Genomic DNA, 27,613 nt, shown 5'->3' on the forward strand with positions numbered 1-27,613 from the left:
CTATTCAGAAGCTGCTGAGTAATTGAGTCCCGCGTAGTTCAAATGTTATTGCAATTTTGTAAAAAATAAGCAGTTTACAATTTGCGGTTTTCTTTCACTAAAATCCCCGCGATCATCTCAGAATTGAACGTTGTAGTATCGCCAAAGAAATTTTTGGACAGAATAAGTTAAATGGCAGTGCCGCTAGATCAGGTGAAAGCTCTGCATGAAGCTGGGCTGTTTTCGAGCACTAGGATGTTGGTGAGTCTGTTTAATTGATTTTGCGTTTGTGCTACGATTTGGAGATAAGAAAATTTGCCGAATCTATGTAAAAAATGTGACAGAGTCGGGGCCTTCAAGATTAGACGACCTCCAAAAATCCTTGATGTGTTCGAGGTCAGCTGCTTGAGGGCGAAGCGTTCACACTGTTATTTGTGCAAGCCTTCTTAAGCCCATCGCTTTCAAAAGAAATTTTTTTTGGAAACGATTTTAGTAGGTAGTAACGGCATCATAAACGTTGTCACATAGATGTCCCACACTTATAAAATTTTCAGCATTTTCTGGAGCTTATCTATCGGAATTAAATTTCATTTCATCTTTAATTTGCTAGGAGGAAGAAATGTAGTGTAACGGTTATGTCTATGTCAACAGATCTTTTTAACTCATAACTTGAGATTTTTTCCCCATTTTCAGGCAAATTTTTTGTTGTCTGCAACTGAGCATAGTAATCAGGATAAATATGATCTAAGTCACATGGTTAACAAGTACCAACTGTTGGTGTATCTTGCTGATTCATTGTTTGATGATGAGCAATACAAAAGAGCAGAGGTATGCAAGTTAAAATAAATACAAAATTTTTATCATGATCATTCATAAATGTAATTATTGCCTTGGTTTAGGTCATTTCTTGGACACAATTAAGTGAAACATTCCATTCTCTTCTCTTATCAATATTATTAGAAAGAAGAACCCTTAAACTCCCATTGTCCAGATTGACCAAGACAGAATTTCTCCTTACAATATCAATACAGTATCAGCACATGAGTAATGAGAATAACAAAAAATATCTCTAGGAGATTATAAGTTGATCCCATACTAAAATTCCCCCAACTAAAATCATAAGAAGTGTATGGCAGACAGTAAGGAGAATTTTTAATAAGATCTTGAGAGTGAAAGGGTTGATAATGTGACTTTGAAACATGGAATGCTTCATGTCAAGTTAATTTTATTATATTAATATGTTTTAATAATTATGCATCTTTTGCCTCTAAAGCAAGTTTACACCAGAGCTTTACAATTGAAGAAAACTATCATCAAACACAAACCAAAAGCAAGTCCACCCTTGGTAAGAGTTTTAACATTGCAAAGTAAAATTTGATCATGTTATTGTTTATGTGTTAATTCTATAAGCTTTACATCGGCTGACAATTGTATGATTTGGCAGTTCTGTTTGCTTTTAATTTTTAGGGTTTGTTGTCAGAGGTTGAAGTAAAATACAAAATGTCACAGTGTTATTTACGTCTCAAGGAACACAAAGAAGCAACAACAATAGTATGTACTGTAAAGCTGTATTCCTTTGGGGTGAAAAATCAGTGGTGGGATCTTTGGACTGTGTCTCTGGGCAAGATGATGTACCAAGATTTTGTTGGCCTCTTTGCACTGAAGTTTAACCAGCTATTTTGGAAACAATTTGACTTTGTATTGTCATAGCTAATGAAACATTTTGCTGTTTTTTCAACAGCTGGAAGGGATATCCCAGAAACAAAGATCACCAAAGATAAATATGTCTCTGGCTAAACTGTATCAAAGACAAGGCATGGAGAGGTACTATTCACAGGTCATCTGGATTGCATCCAGACATGGTGGTCATAGTGTGAACAAAAACACTTTTTAGATGTTTCATTTGATCATTTCTGAGAATTTGAAGAGTATGGTTTGAATTACCAGCGGGGACAATTTGATCAATATATTTCCAGGGGGGTTGAGTGGTGAGCCTCTTTTGACTACTATGGGAAGGAATATTAGTGCCTTAGAACAATTGAATTTGTAACCACATTCCTACACTGTACCTCTTTTTATAAAACCAAGATGAAATTAATTTTGAGTTTGTTCTACAGGTCTGCTATTTCATGTTACAAGGAAGTTTTGAGGTAGATTTTCTTTAAAGTACTCCTTTTTTTGGTTGAATTTGAATGCCATGAATATGGAGGTTTGCATTAAAATACAAAAGTGCTGTATGTTCCACCCCACTCTCTGTCAAAAAAAACCTCTGAGTCAATAAAATTGGAGAAAATACATGTAACTCGAACCCCAAATCTTAAACTTGTACTGGTGGCACAACTTATTACTAATCCACCAAAAATTGCCAGGGAAGCGGCCATCAGAGTTTAACTGGTGAGACACTACTGACCTTTTAGAATGATACCATGTGTTGTAAATTTAAGGGTGTGTCCTCTAGCTCTTGACGCTGTGATTGGCTTGTTATCGTTGGGTGTTCCTGGCTCTGAAGTAACTTCGCTTACTGCCTCATCAACTCCAGGAATGGACTGGTAAAACATTTGTTTGAAATTAGTTCTTTGTTGTTCTTGGTTTGGTGTAGAAGTGTTGAGTTTGTTAAGTTATCAGTTATTTGTATATTAACCCTTTAACTCCTATGGATGACCAAGACAGAATTTCTCCTTACAATATTAATACAATATCAAGAAAACAAGTGATGAGAATAAAGAAAAATATAAATTAAGGGATTTTAGCTGATCCAATACCAAATTCTCCTAACTAACATCACAAGAACTGTATGGCAGACAGTAAGAAGAATTACTGATGAGATCCTGGGAGTTTAAGGGTTAATAAAGAAAGGGTTCTATCATGGCTCTGAACAGTATCTTCAAATCTTTATTTGTGCACACCAGGCTGGGTTCATGGATAAAGGCACAAGTGTTAGCAGCGTCAGGGAAGCATGCAAGTGAGCTTATTGCCAATGGTTGTCGATTTTTCTGTCTTGACAGACAGTATCTTTGCTTTGCTTTTAATGATCACAGTTTCCTTCCAAACTTGTGGTTTCATGAAGGAAGTTTGTTTTTATGAACAGGAGGCCTATTTTTACATCAGGAAATTTCCTTTTTTTTGTTTGAATTTTCTCTGGCTCTTTGTGATATTTTCCTGTGCTCTGATTGGGCATTCTAGTTACTTACATTTAAATTTTACAAAACTCAATTACAGAGTGCTCCTCGATACTTGCATGTCTCAGTCAGAGGCACAAACCAAGTCACATACCCGTGGTGGGAAATTTTACTTGCAATTATCTTTTTTTTTTCTTTGCCAAATTAAGGAATTTTCCAATGCTGTATTTAATTGCTAACTTAAAAAAGAATTAAATCATAACCAAGTTTCTTCTCTCCAGAGGGGGCTCAAGCACTGAAGAGCTTGGAAACACAGGTGAACAACTGGTGGAAATTTAAAAATTTTTATTTGTAACACAAATGTGCTCTTCATTTTTAATTTTATGGATATTGATGTATTTTTCAATTTTTTTTGTTATAGAGCTTGCGTGATAATGTGGAATTACTTTGTAATGCTGCAGAGATGTTTTACAATGCTGGAGATTACAAAAATGCAAAGTCTTTCTTCCAAAGGGTAACTCAGACATAATGTTTGCATTGTACATGTACATCAGGGTAATGTTCCAGAAGCAACTGGTAATTTACTGATTGGAATCTAATCATAACAGACAAATCATATGAGCTGCAGATGTATAGTCTTTGACAAAGTAGTATTGTTATGTTGTTAGAAATGTTTTACTCTTCTGGGCAAGAAAAAACATCTGAAATCCAGCTCATTTGTTGGAATGTAAACATGACAAGAAAGTGTGCCTGCCCTCGATGGCTGGACAGAAGCCCTCGATTGAGTTTGACCTAATCCTGTCTTCTTGAATTCTCTTCCTAAAGATTTCCTGTCTTTATTGAGTTTTGAACCTAATATTTTGTTAATAGGTTTTTTTTTTGGCAACAGATGGTGAAGCAGGAGGCTGATCAGCAAATGTTCATTATAACTCTCAGTCAATTCATCTGATCTTGCAACCAGCTTTCTTCCTTGATCAAGCACTCATCCCATGTGCTTGTGGGTTGTTGCTTTTATTTTGTTTTGTTTTTTGTTTATTTTGGACTGGAACTGAATCTTTCCTCCCCCTTCTCTCCCCATCCCTCTCCTTCCCTTTTCTTCCCACCTCTTCTCTCCCAATCCCTCTCCTTCCCTTTTCCTCCCCCCCCCTTCTCTCCCAATCCCTTTCCTTCCCTTTTCCTCCCCCCCCCCCTTCTCTCCCCATCCCTCTCCTTCCCTTTTCTTCCCACCTCTTCCCACCTCTTCCCTCCCCATCCCTCTCTGATGAAATTGTTCTCATTTCTGTCAAATATAGGCTCATTCACTGGACCCATTTACTGTCCAAGGTATGGACATTTATGCATTTTTGCTGTCACAGAGTGGATGCAGTGACAGTGACAGGCTGGAGAAGTATGTGCTAAATGAATTGTTGCTTTTCATGTAAACTGAAACCTTTAAATGTAAATGTAAGAAAAATATACAATGGAGGGTTCCAAAAGTGTATGTATTGCAACTCAGTGTAATGTTTCTGATGAATAAAGGCAGTAAGTTTGTAGTGCTGTGTCAGTAGGGGATATTATGAGATAATATGGTTTATCAACTGAGTGGATAATGTAAATTGGCAACCACTTTTAATCAAAAACTCTTTACAGCAGTCAATTTACTTTAACAACTCAGTTGATGAAAGCAAGTTATGTTTCTTATGTTTATATTCTGGGACCAAGTGGTGTTATGAATGTCAGTTTGCATTGTGACACAGTTGATGTATTTGGGTGATAAAAAATTGTATCATTCTTTCACTAAGGTTGACAAATTTTGATCTAAACCTTTTATACTCTAAATCAGTGTACAAGTTCTCCGAACTGTTCTCTATAAATTTCCTATGGCACTTGCAAGGAGAATTTGTCCAACAATCTAGGGCTACTTGAGTTTGTGATGTTTTCTTATATTTATTTTATTTTTACTCAATGTTTGATTCAGGTGAGAACTTAGCTGCTGATCACTCCTAGGGGTTTGAGGGTTAATGTGGCTTTTCATGCACAGTTTTTCTTTCTTCTTTTTTTTGTGGAAAGAACGGGCAAGTTATCATGAACATGAAGACCAACCTTAGGAAAATAAAAAGACAAAAACCTTTTGAAGATACCTGTGTACAATCTCGAGTCTTATGGTGGTCGGCTGTTTGCCTTGGCTTCAGCGATGTTGTGGAACTCCCTCCCACAGTCATTAAGAGACTTGCAATCAGTTGAAACTTTTATACGGAAACTTAAAGAACATTTATTTTTACCGGCTTACATAGAACGTTGAATTTTCATTTTTGTTGTACTTTTTGTAAATAATATGTATAATTTCCCTCCTGTGAAACGTTTTTGGACCACTAGGACAAGATATTATATGGATTTTTTATTATTATTATAATTATTATTATTAGACATGATTGTGTTTAAAGAGACCTGTGTATTTGTTTTTTTTTTCTTCCAGGTTAGCTAAAGACTTGATTCAAGTGACACAACTTAAACCAGAGCCATGGATTGCAATGGGCCATTTTTGCAATGCTACAAACCGAGAGCCCAGAACTGTCTACTTTGCAGAGAAGGTTAGCAGCATCTCAGTGATTGGTTTTTTGCTGACTTCAGTAAACAATAACCCTAAGCTTATTGCTTTTGATTTTTAATTCTATGCTTGTAACTTTTAGGCTCACACTATCGACAGTCGTAACGTACAAGCACTTGTTTTGAAAGGTACGGATAACTGGAAACGTAGGATTTCTATGTGAAAAAGAGATTCCATGTTGTCAGGCGTCTGTTCACTTGTAGATCACAGATGATCTACGTTAAAATGTGGTAAGATGAAAAAGGGGCACACGAGGTGCAGCGGAGTGTACCACTGTTGTCGCGAACGTTAACATTAGCGTGATCGTATCTGTAGACAATTTCGCGTCATTGATAGACCCACTAATTCCTATATTCGTGTCTGGAGTTGAACTTACATGCATTTTTTGTTTGTCGTTGTTTAAAGTATATTTCAAGTTGCTTATACACCAGCCGTTCTGATATTTCTTGCAATGTTTTCAGCGAGTTTATTACAAGCGTTGGAGAAGCAACAGGAGTCCCTGCTGCATTTCCGCGAGGCAGTGAAGCTGGCTCCGTGGAACTTTGAAGCACAGAAAGGTATTTCTCTCCATATTTTCCTACCGTTGAAGCTCTAAAGTAGAGATATGGCGAGATACTTCTCGTGTTTAAGGGTACATCGTATTTCCTCGAGTAAACGCTCAGGCGCTTATATAAAATTTCGGCTAAAAGTTGGGTGGGGAGTGCGTTTATTTGGAGGAGGACGCTCAATTAAGCGAGCGCCTATTAAGATTGCGCTGTAATAAGAAGAAAATCAAAAGAACCGATAACACACAGAGAGAACTCTGCAAGCGCATAGAGATAGAAATAACCGGAACGTTAAAGAGAGTATTCTTCTCTACTGATTCCGCTGTAGTTAAAGCTTAAAAAATTATAAATTTGTAGCAATAGAAACAGGTTTTCCTTATATCCCTACTATTTAAGAAAGTGAGGGAGGAGGGGCGCGCGGTTATTTGAGGGGGGGAGGAGGAGGGTGAAACTATTGGCCTAGGGGTTGGGTGCTTATTCGGAGGAGGGCGCATGTAAGAGCGTTGGCGCATATTCGAGGAAATGCAGTATGCTATGTGTTCAGTTAGAAAAGGATGGTACGAGAGAGTAGACGGAAGATCGATCGCTTCAGCGCTCTTCTTATATCCAAATTTATAAATCAATGACCTTAGACTGAGATTGGATACGTGTTCCTAGCTATAGATAATAAGATAGGATGGCTCTTGTCTTGGTTGGTATTGCTGCAGAAGTAAAGCTGATGATCAACGAAGACTGAAAAGAGTTTGTTTAACGACACTCACTCGAAAAACGCTCTTTTTCTTTCACCAATTAGGTCTTGTTGAGTGTTACATGTCTGCAAAACGACATAAGGAAGCCTTAGCCGTGGCAAAGAACGCCCACAAGACTTTAGGAGCCAATCCACGGACGTTAACTGTAAGATAGTTTTGTACGGTGAACCGTGAGCTCCAGAGGTCTGATTGGTACTACAAATCTTCCTTCTAATTGCTATTCATTTTTTTAAACTTCTTTCGTAGCTTTATGCTTCAGTTATGGCTCATGAACCGTCTCAATACGATAAGGTAAGTGAATTCGTACGGAAAAACTATTCACTAAACCCTCTTCCCCGTAAAAACTGACCATGATGCTACGTAAATTTCACCTTTAAAAATTTTAATGATACTTAAGTCACCCTTTGGCATCAGACGAGGAACAGCCCTTGCCAAGAATTTCCAAACGTGGAATTCCAGAGATTCAACTTGTGGGCCAAACTCGAACAACACTGAGATCTCAAATTCATAAGAATTTTTTGCACGGATTACTTGTGATTATTCAATAAAAAGAATCAAACCTTTTCGGGTACTTTATGAAGACCTAACGATTTGAATGCGTTTATACAAGGCCACAAGTATGTTGGAAAAAAGTTTGGCTCAAGACGATACTTATACAGATGCTGTATGTCTGTTGGCGGAAATCATGGGCAAGAAGCAGGAATACGACAAGGCTATTGCTCTGTAAGTTTGCATTGATGACTTACTCATCCTAAGAGGTGATCGATCTCCTAACTTATTGAGATGGAAAGTCTTTTTGAAAGAAGTCGTACCCTCGAACTGCGCAAAGGTCTGGGTGGAGAAGGTTAGAAACTCACGTGGCAAGAGTCAGTATACTGTGACTCCAGTAACTCTCCAACCTACATGTACAGTGAGTGGCAAAAATAGTTGGCACGCCTCCCCTTAGTAGGTAGTCGACAACCCCCCACCCAACATTATAACCAGAAATCTTATAATTCACGTCTAAAAAGTTTCTTGAAAGTTCCCCCCTTCCACCCCCCTCCCAAAAAAAAAAAAAACGTTGCCTGGAGGTGACCTATTTTAACACCAGCAGCAACTGCAGCCAACTTAACAAATCGACAGTGGTTTAGTGTGGTTTGTACTCTTACACACAAGGCCACTCGCAAGGAAAAATCTTTTATTAATGTTTTTTTTAAACGCCACCTCTTTACTTAGCTATTGGTAAGAACGTAGTTATTGATAGTATTGGCTGGGTTCCTAATCAAGGGTTTTGGTTATTTTCCAGTTTACGTAAACACATGAGTCACGACCGTACAGCGCGACTGCACCAGCTGTTGGGAGATTATTTAGCTCTGACAAATAATTATCAGGAGGCACTGGACCAATACACACAGGCACTGAGGTGAAATGAGTCCCGTAGGGAAGCTGAAGCGGAGACATTATTGAGATGCAGAAGTAGACTGAGAGAAGACTGTTTTTGCTTCTTGCGGGCGCTGACATCAAACAATCAACTAAAATGTCCTTGTTGTAACATTTTATACCAAGCGCTTCGGGAAAAATTTGTTGTAATCGCCAGAAAAAAAGAGCTCTCGATTTCCGGCTGTTGTCTGCGTCTCAAAAACGTCTGTGCTTAGGCGCCCTATTTCATCAGTAATGATAACTGTTCTTACAGGAGACTGGAGAATTAATAACGAATAACACAACAGTCTTCAGAGTCAGAATTTAATTGTTGGAATTCAAGGATTTACAAGAACCTTTACTGTGGATGCTAATCAGGAGTTTTTGTTTTATTTTAACGTGTCTGTGGTTAAAAACACATCACTAACAGAGAGTAATCACTCAGACTTTTCTAACAAAACGTTTTATTCAAACAAACTTGATAATATTGTTTTTTTTGTGTTGATATTTGTAGCATGAATCCCGGGGATAGTAAAGCGATAGAAGGAATGCAGAATGTCGAAAGAGCAAATGGGGGAGAAATGGAACATGACAGTGGAGATGAGGCCGAGGAAACAAACGGTGGAGTCAGTTTAGAAGAGGTACTTGTTGTTTGCCAAGTATTTTAAAAAGTGACTCGTGATGGTGAAAAGCTTATTAAGTTTGCGAACGAGAATGACACGCTTAGCTGCGTATGGCTTATCACTGGTTTCCGGAGCATAAATCTTCCTCACTCAGGCGAAATCAAAAGGAGCATTTGGTTATCTTTCCTCAATTGGACAAATTGATAAGTTTTTCTTCCTTATCTTTCAAGGAGGATATTGAAGATGAAGAGCCATGGGCGCCACAAGATATTCGTGGAGCGGTTAGTTAACGCTTTTTTTTTGATAGCTTCTTCAAGTATTTGAAACTCGGATTAAACTGGAAATGTGTCTTCTTTCCCTTGTGGTTTCTCCTAAGTAGTGGTATAACCTTGTCTATGGTAACCTAGGTGTAGTTCAGAGTGAGGGGGTGTAGACAAGACTTTCCCCCCCCTCCCCCCCACCACCACCATGACAAGAAAAAAAAAATGGGTAATGAGATGCTAGTTGTTGTCTTGGACGTTGGTGTAGGATCCCTTTTTTTCCCTTCATTAACCCAGTAACAAGTAAGATCTGATTAGTAGTTTCCCCTTCCAATTGCTGCACATTTTCTGGTATTTTAGTGAGGAGAATTTGGTAACACATCCACATAGCACCCCTGTAGATGATACAGTTGTCTTTTCTCATCACTTGTTTGCCATAAGATGTATTGAAATTGTGGAGACTTTATGTTTTGATCATTTCTGGGAGCTAAAGGATTTATCGTACATTTTGACTGTTCTTCTTTTGCAGCTTTTCTGATGCACCATGTCCTTCAAGCATTTGTTCTCCTTAGGGTGTGAAATTTTTTTCGTTGTCTAAAATAGATTTTACCATCTTTAAATAAATACATTTAGAAAAGTATTGCCCCTGCCAAATTGGATTTCATGGCTTTTTTTTTCAGGGCACGAAAATGTTGGCATGTATTTTTTAGTGAACACGAAGGGAAGGTTTCGTTCGTTTTCAAAATTGTAAAAACAAGCGAAAACAAAATAATAACAACAACGATAACAGCTAAAGGTGATAGAGCTTTTAAAAAAGGAAAACGAACAATTACCCCCTTCTCCCTGACGAACCGCCTTATTTTGCTCAACCATTTTAAACCTAAGATTGGTATTCACATTTTTCACACTGTTTTCTACACATTTTCTATGATACTGACGAAGAGAATTTGTTTGACAATCAGGAGCTTCTTAAAGTGGTCATCTTTTCTTATATTCAGTTGAACTTTACATTTGATACAAGGAGGCTGCTGCCGTAAGGATAAATTAGAAGCCAGACACTTTTGTGGATTAAAGGGTTAAAAACTTGATTTTTTTTAGTGTTGTGTTTTCAGAAGCTGTATTTTTGAATAGTTTTTATTTAATTTGACTTTTCCTTTAACGAGGAAGTACAATCCAGATATTTGAATATTTCTGTAGTCTATGTAGCATCACATTAACATCTAATGTGAAAAAAAAGCATTTGAAACGTTTTGTAATCCCTTTCTCAAGAAGAAAAGATCACTATACTTCTTTTTCAAGAAAAAGAAGTGTTTGATATCCCACAGTCTCTAAACTTGGAGGAGCTGTCGTTTTGGAAGCCCAAGTTGAACAAGGAATTAGTTACCTTTCCCGCCATTGGTTGAAACCTCTTAACCCCTATCAGGTTGTCATTGTTTAAGTAATCTTCCAACAAATTTATTTGGGTATTTTAGCGTTTCTTCAAGAGCCATGAGTTCATGCTTTCGTTGTATCTTATTGCTGTTCATGTTACATGTCGAGTTTGTACACCATTTAATTTGGTCGTTTCAGTGAGACAGCCGCCGGACGAGTTATTTCTTCCACTGTGCTCAAGTTTCATTAAAACATGAAGAGCGAATTCGATTCTTTGTTAATATTTGCAGCAGGTGTTTTAACCTGTTTTGAAATTCAAATTAGACGTTTCCTTTCAGTTTTCTTGGTTTCTTCAAACAATCCATATGTATATTTAATGAGCAAACTTTGAGATCTTCGCCAGACCGAAAGTTTTCAACTAAACTTCTGTCCTCAATAACTAGAACTTCGCTTGATTTACGACGCATAGAACAGTAGAGAAACCATTTCTTAATATCTAAGAAACTCGCTGAACATAGACAAGACGAACGAGGCTCATTCACTTGGATTTGCAAATAATTTGGGAGAATTTCTCGGAAAGATATCAGCAACATGGGGAAAGACATCGTTCTCGGTGAAGACTGGCTTATCACGCTGTCTGTTATCTACGGCCTGGGAGCTGTTTTGTCCGTCTGGGCGACTATTTTGTCACCAATGCTACTCGATGTCTGGGATACACCGCAAGGGCAGAAAAAGAAGACGGACCGAGACTGGTCTACAATATTTTTGGTGCTTCTGTTACTGCAGCCCGTCACGTTTGCTGGATCAGCAGTGGGAATGTGGTGGATCTCGGCCTTTGCTGTTGTTCCACCAGCTCATTTTGTATTGACGTTTCTATCTTTCTTGGCGATCGACTTCTTTCGTCCGGAAGACGATGTTTTCAGTAAATACAAATACTCTGTTCTCTCGTGAACGATCCTCAATCGAACATTGTTTTCGTATGCAAAATAGTTGTAAGTTTCAGCGTTCTTATTTGATCTGCGCATGCATTTGGCGATGTGAGTTGATCTCATGTGTTTCCCTTCGTTATTTTAGAGTTTAGTCTGTTTTTAATAGATATTTGTAGTCTCGGGCGAAACACACATATAACGTAAAACATACACACTTTTTTATATCGGAGTTTGTCCCTAAATATAGGGTACCTGATTATTGTTATCTGTAATTGAAAATATTAATTATCTTTTATGGTTAACACAGCGTTTATTAAACATCTCAACGTCCTCCTGTATCGAAGGACTCAAAATTTGTCGCGAACAGCTCAGATGGAGCGTAGAAACATTATTAAAGCTTTATGCGTTAACTATATGGCCTCCGCTTTGAAAGGACTGAACTGTTAAGATTATTTCGCAGGAAGGAGAAATAAAGGATAATTAAGGGTAATCAATTATTTATTATACGATCACCTCACTTGCACGGATACTAACTTATCATCGTTTTTGTAGTTCTGTTCTCCTAAATAAACCGTGAAAAAAAACATTTTTTGGAAAATTTCGTTTCACTCGGCCCGAAGTTCTTCCATTTTATTTTTTTCTGCCATTAAAGGTGTAAAAAACTCCCCCGCTTACGTCATACAATTTGGCAACATTTCCACCGCATACCACCGTGGGCTCATTCAAAGAAATCCACCGTTCAGAGCCGTCGAATGTGAGTCACATAACCCACGTCTACTCGGAGACTCCGCTGTTGCGGGAAAGGAACCCACGCTTTTTTCCAGAGGAGCGAACGCAACTAGCAGCAGTTATGGAGCTCAAATTAGTCTTTTAGTTTCTCTCAAATTTGTTGATTTAGTGTGCTAAGCATTTCATCGGAAACCACTGAAAAGAAATACACCCTTCAGCTAGAAATTGGAAAATGTTTGAATTTTGTTTGACCTCATAATCCAAATGGTAGGCGAGGGGCGGATTTGAGGCCGTCATGCTGTTATCAGTCCGACAACGCAATTTTCCTTCCTCAGTGCGCCAAAAACACGGAAGGTAATAAAATTGTTCGCGAAACAAGTATACTCCCTGAAGGTTACAACCAAACAGAAATAAAGATTAACCTCTGAGCAGAGATTTGTCCGTCGGTTTTCCATGAGATCTTTTCATGTCATTTGGTAGGTATGATGTCACAGATGTTTGCATATGAAATTTCGGGATGAAATGCAGAACTCCGGCAGATTTTTCGCCTTTACACTTTCAGTTAATAAGGCCACTTCAAATGAGCAAGCCAGTTTGAAAAAACCAAACAAACACGCAAAGTAATTAAAAAAAGGTTTGCTGCGGAAGCGCGAATAATGTTCATAACTGTTGTTTTGCTTCCAGCTTTACGAAAGGAAAATACAAAAAACAAATTTATTTCTATCCTTTTGACGCAGAATATCTTCTGAACCTTGCACCTTTGCAGGATTTATGAGGCTGACAATAAATATTTGCAAATTTAACATGAACGTCTTATTTCTGACGTTCAGTACTGGGTTTGGCAAATAAGTTGGTTAGTTTTCTTTCAAAAGCGCCTCTTAGGGTAAAAAGCTCTTCAAATTTTTTTTTGTTTCAATGCTTCCTCAATTTGTTCAGGAAGAACCCCGTGGTAAATAATGGGTGGTGCGCGAACGATTTGTTGTTATCACGTGTTTCCGTCACTCGCTCATGAAAAAGGTCTTTTTCATATCACTAGCAATTGATTTATTGCGGTTATTTTAATATTCCTTTTCCTGCCCGTCGAAATTAAGCCAATAACTGTTGGGATAATCCGTTTTTATCGCATCTGACTACTTGGCAAATTAATCCTCAGAAAGAAGGGCTTCTTTTCATCTGTAAGGTTATAAAAACCTAGTCGTGCTAAATGACAAGCCGCACGCTTTTATTTGATCTTGTTAAAGAGCGACAGAGTACAATTAGGAATCATCTAGTGCCTCATTTAGAAGTTCATTACACCTTGTAATTGCGAGCAAAACTTCTGCGGAAATTGGTATTATCATTGAATCACTTATTGACCAATTTAAAATTTGTGAATTTTTCGTTTCTCGTGGGTAGTAACATCATAGTACAAAATGGTGTATACCTTTTGTTTTTCAGTTCTGAAAGGTTTTCTTTAAATTGGATGTAATTCAAACTGAACATCTGTTGTTTGTGTTTTGGTATATCATCTCAGCGCCCAGAAATTGAAAATAATTTATTATCTCAATGAATGTTGACCAATTGCCAAGCGATCAGAGCATAGAATGGTTTTTAAAAGCACCGACTAGTAACAAAACGAGACACACCACAGATTAAAAGCACATGTTTACTTAAATTTATCCAGTCGCACATCGAATCATTGTTCTGGAACCACCTCGGCTAATATCTCGGTGAATTGCCTTTTAAAAGTCCTCTTCTAAACATCAAACAGCAAGGTAAGAAATTAATTTATTTCTGGCAAAAATGTATATTCTGTTGAATTTTTTTGAGATGCCTCTCAAGACTTTTTTGATAGAGTAGGGACAGAAGCAGTCTAGTTTTTGAGGTAATTCAAAACTCAACGACGTCAATGAAAACTTAAACTTAAATCAGGAAAACCAACTTGTTTTGATGCTTTCAAGTAAGTTTTCTCTTAAAAGACAAAGGAACTATAAAATTCAAATTAAAATAAGTACTATTTACAAGTTGATCTATCGTTACTGCCTCGGTTTAGAGGCAGTTCATTTTACACGAGTGAAGTGTGCTTAAAACTCGGTGAGTGTTCTCCGAAGTTCAATCTAACGTTATCGGCAGATTTTCGTGTGATTATACAAAGGCACATTTCTTCACTCGTTTAAGTGCACAATACGAACAAATTTTGAAAAACATAAAAACTGTAATATTTGGGATACCTGGACGGGCGCTTTAATTTTTTAGGCTGCAGTAGTCAGCCGGATGAAATTCATTAAGATATTCCTCACATCGAGAAAAATTTAAAATAAAAGGACTAAATTTTATTCTGTATCTGTTCTGTTTGAAATTGAGCAGAATTCTTTGTCGAAAGAAAATTGCGATTCTCCGACAGAACAGCACACCTTTATGAGTTTCCCACGGAATATTTTTGTTCAGGCTAAAGGAGTGATTTAAATTCGTAGTTAGCGGTATTGCAACGATTTCTCTGAAGTTCTTTCCGATCATCTTTATCTAATAAGATCACTTCGATGAAAAATTTATCATAATCCTACAAAAAAAAGCCATTGTCGATGGTTAAAACCATGATTCCCGTGGTTTTTCAAGAAGACAAGATCGACTTCAAATTGACTTCCATTATTTTTGAAGTGCGTATCGGCTGACCCAGGCCACAGAAGAAACAAAAGCTTTGTTTCGCCACAAAATAACGCATTTGACGCACGGCTTCCTTTCCCTGCGTTGGTCTGGTTCCAGCAGAGTTTAATGTTCTCTCAATAAATTTATCTCATTTTGAGCTAAATATATTACGTACGCATTAAACCGGCATGGTGCATATTCAAAACGTTTTGTTTATTTTCATTTTCTGGCGGTTATCTAGCACTTTAATATCAATTCAACAACGCATTAGGAAAAATAAAGTGTTTTTATTGCCACAATTACCCGTCGTATAACAGCCATTAGTTACCTAAAGTAACAAATGCCGAACTGGTATAAATCACACCTAGAGTCATGTGGATGTAATTCAACAGTCTTTATGTCCCACCTTTTTTCAATTCTGACAATCTAGCATCAACGATTGTAGCTAAAAAAAGCGTTTAGTACATTGAATCAACGAAAAGCTCTCAAACATAGTACAAAAAAAACGGAAATTTTGGGCAGTTATTTTTATTTTCTATCCTCTTCACAATAAGCTGAAACAGTTCCGTAAAATCAGTTGGATATCTTCCTTTCATTTTGAAATATGAGCAAAATTAAAATGAAACATTGAATAAAATCGTGATGTCACAAAAGTTGCACTCTTCAGGGAGCATTTTCATTAAAATGTAAAAATTAAAATTGAAGCAAAATGTGTAAGATCTAGAACAGTTTATAAAATTGAAGAACGTTCAGAGTATACAATTTTCCATTAACAATTTATTGGAGAAGAGTCTTTAGTACAAATTTTTGAGACAATAGAATGTGCATGCTAAATCGGTGAGTGGGGTCTCCTTCAAAAACTTACTGATCTACGCAATGAAATGCAAAAAGAAAAAAGTGCTTGCTAGTTTGTGTAGGAGAATTGACGCACTCAGATTTCTCTGAACTGAGATAAGGAGCTTCAAATCTTTGTTAAGCACAGCTATGGTGCTTGCAAGAGATCTGAAATGACCTAGCTAATTGAAAAATTTAAAATTTAACAGGCCTTTTTGGAAAATTTTTAACATAATCTGCATGAATTTCCTGAAAGAGTTCAATTTACTGGTACGGCCGTGCAGCTCTGACTTACAACGAAATTCTTCTTTTGAATAGACTTGTCTACAAAGCTGGGTCTGATCAGCTGTATGTTAGTAAGCTGGGAGCCAGATGGAAGGCAAACTTGGTCTCAGTCAACTCCTATGTAGGGAGGGAAAGGGGCTCAGCGGGAATAAATAGGGTAAATAGCAAATGAGAAAAACGGCCGAAAACTCTTTAGAGATAGGACATGGATTCAGGGGTAACGTTAACAAGTGGAGCTGACAGCTGTTTGGTGGTCGGAGTTTTATGATGTGTTTTGCACATGGCAATTACAAGATCACTTATCATCTCTTGGTGCACTTAAACCACAATGTCATCTAAGTCACGGAAGCTTGAAATACTCTTGAAAAAAAGAGCAAAAAAAAAAAAAGAAAAAAAAAATGACGTTCAAAGGTTTCAAACAAAGCAGTGTGTGCTTTGTTTTCCTCTTTTCTGATATATTCCTAAAATCAAATTGGGATAAAGCTCAGGATTCCTATTTTAGTGTTAAGGATATCTTTTTCAAGGAAAAGATGTAAAAATCAAACTTTGCCTAAGACCATTTCGATGATAGATCGGCCAGTAGTAAACACTTGCTGCTAAATGCTTCTCTATTTTTAGCAAATCGCTGACTTTTTTTGACGTATCACTTTTTTTCTCTGGTTCTCGTTTAAATTACAACCCTTTTTCCATAACATTTTTTATCGGCTATTCTCACCATTATTTTTGAAAGACCGAGAGGTTGAAATTTTATTGAACGCAAACGGTGAATTAATGTCTTAATATCAAAACTTATTATTCGAAAGCAACTCTAATGTTTGCTTGGCAAAGCAAATGCGAAACTAATTTAAGAACTTGAGTAATTAATTTGTTGTTTTTTTTTTTTAACAAGGACAGCCCTGCACTTGACGTAAATGACAAGGATTTTTTTTAAAAAATTTCAAAAGAAATTTAAATTTGTTTCCAGTGTTTACATCGCAAATGTTAAGAGGGATTGATTACGTAACAGATGGAAGATTTATTTCTAGTGAAGTGGATAACTTTGCCATTGACGTACATTAGGAAAGCTGTTGAAAAATTCATCAATTCTGGCAACATCCCGGCAAAATCATCGTAAACTATTCTTTTGTTCTTTTTAGTATTGTTATTTTTTCGGTCCGTTTGCATGTGTTTCCCTAAACCGTCTTAAAAATCAGAAACCAATTATTTTAATTTTGCGATCTTCTTTGCTTGTGAGGTGGTCACAAATGTCGTTGACACACGTGAGAAAATTTGAAAAATATACGAAGCCGTTTTAAAATGCTTCCGTCATCACGTGGGATTGTTTCCTGTAGAATGACGTCACAACCTTTTCCGTGGGTTGCTGAAGAATTCGGGTTTTTGTCTGATTCGCATATGATATTCATTTGGAAATGTACACACCTTTCATGAATCATAAATTTAACTATAACTTCTGTAGGGCATCTATACTTTAGTGAAACCAAATTAGTGGTAAATAGATCTAAAACTTATATCACTTAAATCAAAAGGTTTTATGTAATTTGAGCTCATGTTTTGACACGTTTGCTTTATTGATGACCAGCCACCCTTCTAAACGAAGATAAATTGATGGAAAAATGTCAAACGTCGATAGATATAAAAAAGAGATTACATTTTCTGCTTCGCCTTACAGAAACCTGAGATATTTAGGAAGGCAGCCAATTTATCTTAAGGTAAGATTTCTAGTTTTAGGTGGTATTTGAACTTACCGAGTGGTTGTCATAACAAGCTTTCGTTTCTGCTGAGAAAGGTAATTATCCATCAGATTTGCAAAAAAAAAAAAAGCATCCCTCTCACCCACTGAGAATGATTAGAAAAGATCAAATTGAAAATGTGCCACATAACTGAGATTTCACCAGGTTGACGTGGACACGATTCAAAGTGACTATCTTAAACTCTAATGTTCTGATATGGTGAATGAATTCATTCCCAGAGCTTTCAGCTTCTTATCAGTTTGATTTTGCAACCCTCTCTTTATAAGATACACAGATACCGTATATCGTTTGTATCAAGGTGTAATCCATTAATGTTGTAAACGCCCCTAAGGAACAGTTGTCAAAAAGCTTCTTTTCGCAGCAATGCGTCAAGATGTCGATCTCGTATCTGATATTATGTAGTTTCTGTGAGGTTAATCAGGTATTTGAACTGATATACGAGAGACCTTTGTTAAGGGAAAAAAAAAACCAAAGAAAGTGCGGGCATGTGAACAAACGAGAAACTCACTGGTTAGAAGAAATGAGTACAAAAACGTGAGAACTGATGAGTAACCGAGAACACACGAAATAAAAAAAGGAAATATACCCATGTTTATAGAAAGTGTCAGTAAAGTTTGAAAACGCTTTGGAGCAAAACACTGAGATGGATTGAAGGGGATTTATTAGAAGAAGTTTGCCGTGCAGCATATTAATCACTGAAAGAAGCATATGATCGACCAAACCATGATCATTGTTGTGTTTCTTTTGTTTTTCTTTGATTTTACCACATATTCATCGTTAGACACCTTACGTACAATCATTTTGCAGTGTTTCCTACCCTTCTGGGCGCTTAAAAGGTAAATTGAATTTGAACATTGGCTTATCTGCTAAAACTGAAATAACTCGAGTTACACACACATATATATATATGACATCAATGGAGATGTTTTGATTGACTAAAAAAAAGGCAGAGATAAGTTCTATTGAAAACAGCGACTCGAGGAATGAAATAACACCAGGCTTCCAGTTTTGAAGTTTTCAGTTAGCAAGTTCTTTTAGAAATTCTGGCATTTTGATTTCCTTCGCTGGCGGCTTCAAGAAAATTTGAGCTCATAGTAGCATTTCAACTTCCTCATCCAGTCTTAAGCATTAGAAAAAAAGCCTTATCTAGTAGCAATCTTGAAAAGGAATATGCTTTAGCCGAGACAAACAGCGATAAAACCAACGTGAAATCGTGTACCAGTCTGTTTTCCTTCCTTTCCCCATCACACTTACTTATTATCATAATGCATTGACTTCATCGTTGAGTGCAACAAAAATATCTCTCACTTGATTTTAATGATAAAAAGCTTAATGAATTTTCGATTTTAAAATGAATAACCCGAACGGCGTTTTTCACTGACTTTTTGTAAATAAAATACGGCGGTATTTTCCTGACCTTTAAAATTGCCATTTGACTTCTAACGATTGCCAAAAAGAGAGTTCTTATGTCTTTATCATAGTCTCTTATCATTAGGTCTCCTTGCATTGGATGAGCAAGCAATCCTACCTGAGATTTTTTGTCTTTAAGTACTGTTTTATTCAGCAGCCCTATTTATCTAGGAGGTTTTACTCGACCGCGCTGCTGCTCAGAATTTGGTACATATCACTTAGAATCGAACTCCCGACTACTGCTCAGACTTCAGCGTCTATCATTCAGAATCAAACTCCCAAGTAGTGCTCATATTTTGTTACATATCACTCAGAATCAAACTCCTGGTAAAACATAGAAAAAACCAATTATCATTCTCTTGTCAATAAAACACAGCACTAGACGAACATAGAAATTTTTGTGGTACCTGTACCATTATCGAAAATATCTGAAATCAGCGTTTCCATAGTAAGGTTTTGTATTGGGTCACGTGGACTTTTTCTATTGACACTTTCGCTGTAAGAGATTCATAAACATACGTGTGTTTTTCACTTTCTATTCTTTGTTTTTTTTTCAACAAATTTTCCATAAAAAAAGGATCATGATATTTGTAAAACAATGAACGTGAACCTCTTAGATGGATCTTCGTTGTACTTATACTGTTATAGCGTGCGCAATTACTTTCAAAGTCTCCGCTCTTGGTATGTATATAGTTGAGTCTAAACCCGTCAAACGGACGCGGATTAACAAACAGCAGGCGATCTCAAGTTACACTTGCATCTGAATGGGATTGAAAACCGAGGTGGTAGAACATACAGATATGCTGTTAATCTTTTCAAGTCTTTTTTCTTGTTGTTATTGCAACGGAAGCTGCGGTCAGTTTACTGAGTTGTTTGAAAAAAAAAATTGATAAAAAATTCAGGTCTCCTTCGTAAATGGCAGTTTGTATGTTCAATTAATGACAGTAGTGCAAGTTAAAAGTTGTTAAAAATAGTTATGCAAAGGTTTCAAGATTGTGAGTCAGATCTAATTCTGAATCGGATTTTGATATTCTGTGGATGCCGTGAAATATGATCATATCTTGATTACTTGCGTTCTACAAGAGAACCAAACTAAATATTTTCAAATTGCAACGAACAGAAGTTCAATAAAACACTCTTTTGTTTTTCACACATGTTCAATTTCCTTAAACTCCCATGTTATTTAAAGGTTTGGCCTGGAAGTTTATTACTTTAACCCTAATTACTGTAACCTCACACGTATTTTAAAACTGTAAAAAAAGAGCTATTTTTATGCTTTACATAGGCTATTTAGATCGGCCCAATATCAAAACAAAGATGTTTTTTGTACATTTGAGCTCCGGGCATACTAAGATCATTTTTGATTAAAAAAAATTAACATATTTTCAAAATAAATGAACTGTAATTAAATAAGTAAACTCGCACTGTTTATAAATAGAGTGTTTCTTAATCTGATCCCCATTCTTTACAAAGGAGTAATTATTTCGGGATAGACTAGCATTGGGTGAATTTCGGGTGTGCGTCATGGCTTCACATGATATGCTGTTGTTGGTTTATGAATACCAATCAGAAACCACAAGAGCGCACAGAACAAAAACTCTTATCGATAATTTAGTAATTGAGTTTTGGTTATCGAATATCACCGAACATTCGGTCTTATATGGTTAGGCAGTGAAACGAATAAACTTCGTAGGAGTTGGATTTTTCATGGAAAGAAAAGTAGGCAAATTGTGTTACGAGATGTAAATTATACAGCAAAGAATGTTTGAAAGCTGTTTTAGCTAATAAGTGTATTTTAAGATTTTATTCAAATTCATTTGGCGGAAAAGTGACTTCCACTTTGATCCCAATCATAAAGTTCCTCGGAGGAATTAGTTTGACGCTTGATGTTAAAGGAAACAAAACAACCCCATGAACAGTGCACAAAAACATGTCTGTAAGGCGAGATAAAAAGGCCTCTGCTTCCGAAATCAGGATGATCCTGAAGAAGGTGTTACGATAAACCATCTACTTGACTTTGATTTCCTCCTCATCTACTGTTACAGATATTTCAGAGTTTGACCATTTGGCCATTTAACCTTCACGGAAAAAGGGCAAAAAACACTTATACAGCTTTTTCGAAAAAGACTGGGACTTCTTGATCTAAAATTAACGATGTTAGTCTTGTTTTAAAGTCGATTCAGATATCACGACTTCTGAGATAGGTTGATAACTTCAAGTGCTCCCTCAGGTGAAACATTTCAGGAAAATACCATTTCTTATGGGGTTTTTTCCTCATCAGCAAAAGAATATACTGTAAGGTATTGACGTAAATGGCTGTAAAGGATGTTATAATGACAAAAAGGTGGACGCCTTTATCTTAATTCTAACGTAAACAAACATGTGACCCTTTTAAAAACGGCGCACATTCTAAACAAAGTCAGTTACCACCTAGAGAAAACGGCGGAGCATCTAACGAGAGCCCCCCATCAATCTAATGTAAGTAAACTCCTCCTGTCTTCTTAAATGTTCTCCTTCCTTAAATCAGATTTCTGCGGAGTGCAAGACAGATTGAAGCAAAATTGCCTAAATTGCAAGACGCGGCGGTAGAAACTGATCAAATAGTTCAATTTAAGTAGAAAATTTAAATAATGAATTTTTGTCTGAAGTACAATCCCACTTCTATTGCGATAATTCTTAGAGAGGGCAATTTTCTATCAAAAAGAGAGAAAGAAAAAGTTTCTAAGACTGATCGTTCGGCAGGGAAATGATCAAAACTCTCGGCGTTATACAATGACATCAACATTTGATATCCCACTCAATTAGGTATATTTGTTAAGCACTCTTATATCGTAGCTTTCGATTACAGGTACGATCATTTGATTGCGAAAAGGATTTCAAAACATTTACAGCCGCATTTCTCTTCGTCTGATGTAATAGATGGCTGTACTTAAAGTTTATTCGTTCGAATCTTATCGACGCCCCAATTTTTCTTTAGCTTGCCGCTGACAATTAAGCATCGTTAAAAAAAGGCAGTGTTAATAAGTTTATGAGGAAACTGTACACACGCCGAAAATTCATTACGCGTTTCTTGGTAAAATGACACAGTAAAAACACCCTTGTTCATCTAGGTTTATTTGCACACTAAATGTAGCGACATCCTCTGACCTTTTTTTTTGTATTTATTTATTCACGGAAGAACGCCAATGACTAGCGCCAAACAACAGGAAGAAACAACTCTTTTTTTCAATTTTTCACTCACCTTAAGCCTTACGGCTATACAAATTAACCTGCCGTGGTTGCTAAAAAATTTAATTTCCTGTTGGTCTGAATAAAGATTGCTCAATATTTCCTTCATTACTTCATTTCATAAAGTGAAATACAACTCCAGGAGAAGATGTGCATTGTGAGAGGCTGTGCAGTGTGAGACCCGCTCCGTACTTTTGATTCACAGTTGTAAGCTCGTTGACAAGGTTGTGTCGCGCGGTAAAGATAAAAATTTTGCTAGAGAGAAGGATTTAATGCTTACATATGAAAACGAAGGAAATTTTGTTTGTGCGGTGTGAATTAACATACATCTTAGCTAACAGCTGTACAAATTCATTTAACTATCGAAAAAGAGCTTATTGTTCCAAAGTTTGCATTAGAAAGTGGAAATATTTCGCCGTAAATCAATTACTTTAATTAAAATCGTCAGGTGCCGGCCACTATAGGCGTTACAAAACCAACCACAGTGCAGTACGTTCATATCTTATCGAAATCACTGCGAGGCGTTATGTGGCCTTATCAGTCTCCAAGTTAGCGATAGCACTGTTCCGGGCGTATGTACTGCAAAGGTAATCCCAAGCCATTAGCTACCAAATGATCAGTACGTGTTAATCTTTATTTCAGTCAGTAAGAGTGGGGCTGTCTGGAAACTTTCGATTTATCAAAACATAAATCTAGATGCGTGTAAGGTATGAATTGACACAGGACATTTTCTTTCGCCGTAAACATAATTCGGAATTTTTGTTAGAATTCAGTTGCTAATAATGTAAAAATTTTCAAGATGCGAAGTGAAAGGCTGGAAAGAATGATATATTTCCGTTTGCTAATGGCTTTTTCATTACAATTCATAAGCATCAATGTTTAGAGTTTCTGTGGAAAAATTACATTCTGCGTTAAAATATAACGTCGAATTTCCTTTCGGTCAAATATTAGAGATGATTGCCTTCAAGCTTAAAATCGCTCCAACTCCTCATCCAATGAGCTTCCAATGAAATTTGAGAGTTCTCTTTGGCCGTACCGTTCCTTTTAGTCTCAAAAAAAACCGACAGAAAGATGATCTTTCTATTTAGACTAAGTTTATTTACGTGAATTCACTACGTACAATATGCTTAATTTATAATCAAGTTTTGAAGAAAGTCACCCCTGAAGGTGTAGCCTGTTTTATCGCTTCCTCTTGTTTAGCTCTTGCTGCTGAGGCTAACTATCATTGGTAAGCTTAGTTAGTTTTCTCTTGGGAATTTAATTTTGCAAAGCATCTCTACCAATCTCTACCACTACCACAAATACGTACAGTCTTAATTCATAACCAAACGAACCGCAAAGCCTTTTACTGCCTCATCTTCAGAGAGTTAAAGAAGACTTGCACGCTATAATTTCCATCTTTCGTTCTCTTTAGAGGAATGAAATACGAAAATTTTACTTTTGTTTCTTTTCCATCACTAACCTTATTTTTTTCAAGAATACTTTGCCTTTGCCTCCGAATCTTTGATTTAATCCTTTTTTCGGAATACGATTCTCTGTTCAAGTAGGCAGGTACCTCAAAAAGGAAACACGAAATTTAAGTGTTCATATAGTTCAGACAATTACTAATGGGTCACACGAACCGGGTCTCATGTCGTTACTGAAAGAAGAAATCAAGACACTATGCATGCCAGAGTATCCATCTACGCCTAGGCCTTTCAGAGGTTCTCTACCATCAGACACACTTGAGTTCGCGTCTGAAATGTTTCCGGAAATTTACGCAGACTTCGCAAAGTTATGGCGAGCTTTCACATATTACTCTGTCACTTTGTAGGATGTTCCGGAAATTTTTCGCAGATTTTCGGTGTTTTCTTAGCGACATGTCCATCACTAATGTACCCTCTTGAAATTAAGGTCACATATTTTCCAAAGCATTTGACAGTTAATACGAAGGCTTACGCTTCACTCATTGAGATTCACTCGCATAATTGCTGATACTTTCTCTTTTTTAAACGTTCGCGACACAAATTTTGAATCTTTCCATGTAAGTTTGAGTCTGCAAGAGAAACTCTAACTTTTTCTTTCTCTCTCGGGCGAACCCAAACTAAAAGTATCTTTCTTCATGCGATGACCGAACCCAAATCTGCCATCTTCCTTATTTCTTTTTCTTCTGTTTACAATCGAATCATTTTTCTTTCAGTAACGAACAACCTAGACAGGATGTGGAAGATTATAGTTCTACTGGTGCTTTTAGTAACTATTACCGCGGCGAAGCTTCTTGATGATGGAAAACCGGTTAGTATCTTGAAAATGGCTATCGCATGTCATCATCAATGCATGCAAGACCGAAGCCTGCTTCCCAAACTCGTGATGAGGATTATGCACGTGCGATAGGCATAGAGCAAGTCTGTGAAGGAGATCAGCGGCAATCTCGTTCCCAGAATCCTCGTTGAGATTCGTAATTGCTTAGGTCTTCTCATGCGCCAAAGTTGCGTTCTATCCATCATCTTTCAAGCTATAAAACTTAGGCTAAAGACGAGCCAAGAGATTCGTCAGACAAAAAAACATATATGAAAGAAATATATATTGATTGCTATCAGGTTGGTCTGCCAATTTTGCAGTTTATTTACGCTCAAGAGACATAATGAATTGATGTCCGATATTACTATTTTTCAGTGCTTGGGTAAATCTTGTTGGTTGGACAGCGAATGCCCGCAGTGTTCTGAAACTAAACAGGTCATTTGCCATTATGGAACTAACACGTGTAGGGAGATAGAGTTTTGGGATAAAATCATCAGAAGAAAACCGGTGAGTTGACCCTTACTCGTAAAATCCACCGTTAAGTAGAACAAAGAAGAGAACCGTTTAGGCCTTGGTAAGGTTAATTTAGATTACTTTAAAATTGAGGCTTCTGTTGAACGGTGCCATGTAGATACATTACTGTTCAAAGTTTTTTAACTTGTTTTTTATTCGGGGGCACAGTGGAAGACCTTGAGATATGTCGATAACGCTAAAGAATTTTAGAGATAATCTCTCGAAAGGAAGTGTTTTCGCCGAGAAGACCGCAGGAAGGCTGCGATAAAAGCGACTTTCGCAATAGAGAAGGAAATTTACACTGCAAGCGCCTGTGAAACACTCTTCCTTGTCTAGTTATAAAAAAAAAGAGAAAGAAACTAACACCAGAGAAAGAAAAAAAAGACCGAAATTCTGTTCAATGGCACCTCCTGTCTGCCCCGTTATTTTATCATGTTGGCACGTGGCACCGAGTATTGACTTTACAGGCTACACTTTGAAACATCTCAAATTTAGTTGTGACAGCACTTTTTAAGTTCCATCGTTGTATTTATCACCGCGTGGGCTTTTTCGATGGGTAGGAGAGGTGGGGGGTTGCAATGGAGAGGAATGAACATGGATTTACATTAATCCAGCACTTCGCTTTTTATCCTCTAGGCTTATCAGTGTTCATCTTTTTTTTCTATCAGTGCCACCGATATTTCAAGAGTGCATGTAGAGTTACAGCTGACTGCCATTGTGATGGAAAACTGATCTGCGAGGATAACGAATGTGTTGTAAACAGGACGAATGAAGACATTAGAGCACGAAGACATTGACCAACGCTTTGGTATTAATCACAAGAAGTTAATTTAAAACTTTCCTAAAACTAGTAACAAATGTATCGTTATTTAACATAAAATAAGTCGATGTTAATTTCTTCGTAACTCAATAACGAGTTCTCAAATAAAAGAACACAAGTTAGATTCTGACCATATTGATGACGTTTCGCGATAAATCGTATAATTCTCGGCCGACACCCAGTCGATTCACGACTGCATACCCAACTTTAATTTTCAACCTTGATGAAGTCATTTACTGGGATCCCATCCCCAGAATTTATTTGGCTATATTATAAATTAACCTCAACTTACGTTTTGAATAATATCAGTAACTCGACCACGCTAACTTCTCATTTCGTAAGGCAAGAGAATACGTAGCTTGTCGCTATTTAGGAATGCCATGATTAAATTGAAAATTATTTTCTTCTGTTCCTCTCTCCCTCTATTTTTGTTGTTTTTCTTTGTACTTATTTTTCGTCCTAATAGAAAAGCTGTTCTTCCCGTCATTAAGAGATCTCTGTGCTTATCACATGGTTCCGCTCCGTGAGCAAATGAATCAAAATTTTTTCGGGAAGGTGCGAGACACTTACCTCTGCTGTTTTCAAGACGCGGGGGGCATTATGACTTTCAATTTCTTCTCGGGCGTAAATAGATTAATTCTAACAAAATATAGCCACGACTTTTATGGTCCTATAATTGAGCATCTGCGGAAAGGAAATTGGTTTTCCACACACGCGACCTCCCGCTAAGCGCTAATACTCACTTCCTCTTAAAACCTAATTTTGCTACTCAAAGGTTATTTCACGTTAAACGTAATCAGTGCTCTGATGAAAAAAAACTCAAACTTTCAAAATGTTCTCAAAATTTTACTTCCGTTTTGTCAAAATTGTTTTGATTTTACACTGCATTTTATATCACAACATTTGCCAAGTGATAAATCTTCAACGCAGAAAACAAAGTTCTGCAGGTTACTTCATCCAACATACAAACCGTTACCTTGACGTTCCAGAAATCGACCGTAAAAAAGTCAGAAATACGATCCATTGTTTGCAAGAATGTATGAAAAATGAACGATGTTTTTCAACAAATTTAGCGGACAATCCTGACAAGAACGGGCGTTTAACTTGCCAACTTTTACCTACGAACAAGTGCAGCGCCTCCTCTTCTTTCAAGCGGAGAGAGTTCTTTCGCCACTTTAGCTCTGTGGTAAGACAGTGTTAGTTTAAAATAACATTGAGGATCTGATCTTTATAATTACTGTTAGGTCGACTTTTTACTATTTTATTCAAAATTTAGCATCTCTTCTCTTATTTTTACTTATTATTTTCACATAATCACGATAAACACCTCTCCTAGAGAATTCTCCCACTCGGTTGGAGGCTGTGATCGCGGTTTGCCAGTACCGGCCTGTGATTAGGAAATGTCACAGTGTGAAACTTTCCTATCAAAGTAAGCGGGTATTTTGGCGGCCAACGCACTATACTGCCTCCTTACTGCGAAAGATCTTTAAAAGGGTATTAATTAATATCATGATGTGCTAAACTTTTAATGACATGAAATTTTGAAAACATTGCAGGGGTGAAATAAGCTTAACTTAG

The 27,613-nt window shown here is 36.9% G+C and overlaps 2 protein-coding genes across 6 annotated transcripts; both read left to right on the forward strand.

The window, feature by feature from the left end:
* The first annotated feature begins 23 nt into the window (after positions 1-23).
* LOC131772148 (anaphase-promoting complex subunit 7-like) lies at positions 24-12,130 on the forward strand. The gene is made up of 21 exons (XM_059088047.2): positions 24-240; positions 673-807; positions 1,253-1,324; positions 1,447-1,530; positions 1,721-1,803; positions 2,097-2,129; positions 2,424-2,528; positions 2,889-2,941; positions 3,380-3,414; positions 3,520-3,612; positions 4,391-4,485; positions 5,554-5,668; positions 5,768-5,813; positions 6,147-6,242; positions 7,024-7,124; positions 7,226-7,270; positions 7,590-7,702; positions 8,265-8,381; positions 8,892-9,018; positions 9,231-9,281; positions 9,790-12,130. The coding sequence occupies exons 1-21, from the start codon at positions 172-174 to the stop codon at positions 9,796-9,798; spliced, it is 1,677 nt and encodes a 558-aa protein (XP_058944030.2). The 5' UTR covers positions 24-171; the 3' UTR covers positions 9,799-12,130.
* A 1,757-nt stretch (positions 12,131-13,887) lies between these two features.
* On the forward strand, positions 13,888-26,157 carry LOC131772151 (uncharacterized). Of its 5 annotated transcripts, XM_059088052.2 has the most exons (5): positions 13,928-14,043; positions 17,703-17,742; positions 24,602-24,696; positions 25,078-25,209; positions 25,884-26,157. In XM_059088052.2, exons 3-5 carry the CDS (start codon positions 24,622-24,624, stop codon positions 26,010-26,012), a joined length of 336 nt encoding a protein of 111 aa, XP_058944035.1. In that variant the 5' UTR covers positions 13,928-14,043; positions 17,703-17,742; positions 24,602-24,621; the 3' UTR covers positions 26,013-26,157. The 5 variants fall into 5 exon arrangements, with proteins under 5 accessions (XP_058944036.1, XP_058944035.1, XP_058944038.1 ...); XM_059088053.2 differs by lacking the exon at positions 17,703-17,742 and having other exon boundaries at positions 13,888-14,043; XM_059088055.2 differs by lacking the exons at positions 13,928-14,043; positions 17,703-17,742 and adding an exon at positions 17,769-17,819.
* Positions 26,158-27,613: the final 1,456 nt, after the last annotated feature.

The sequence above is a fragment of the Pocillopora verrucosa genome, chromosome 2 (assembly GCF_036669915.1).
Source record: "Pocillopora verrucosa isolate sample1 chromosome 2, ASM3666991v2, whole genome shotgun sequence".
In the NCBI taxonomy this organism is placed as follows: Eukaryota; Metazoa; Cnidaria; class Anthozoa; order Scleractinia; family Pocilloporidae; genus Pocillopora; species Pocillopora verrucosa.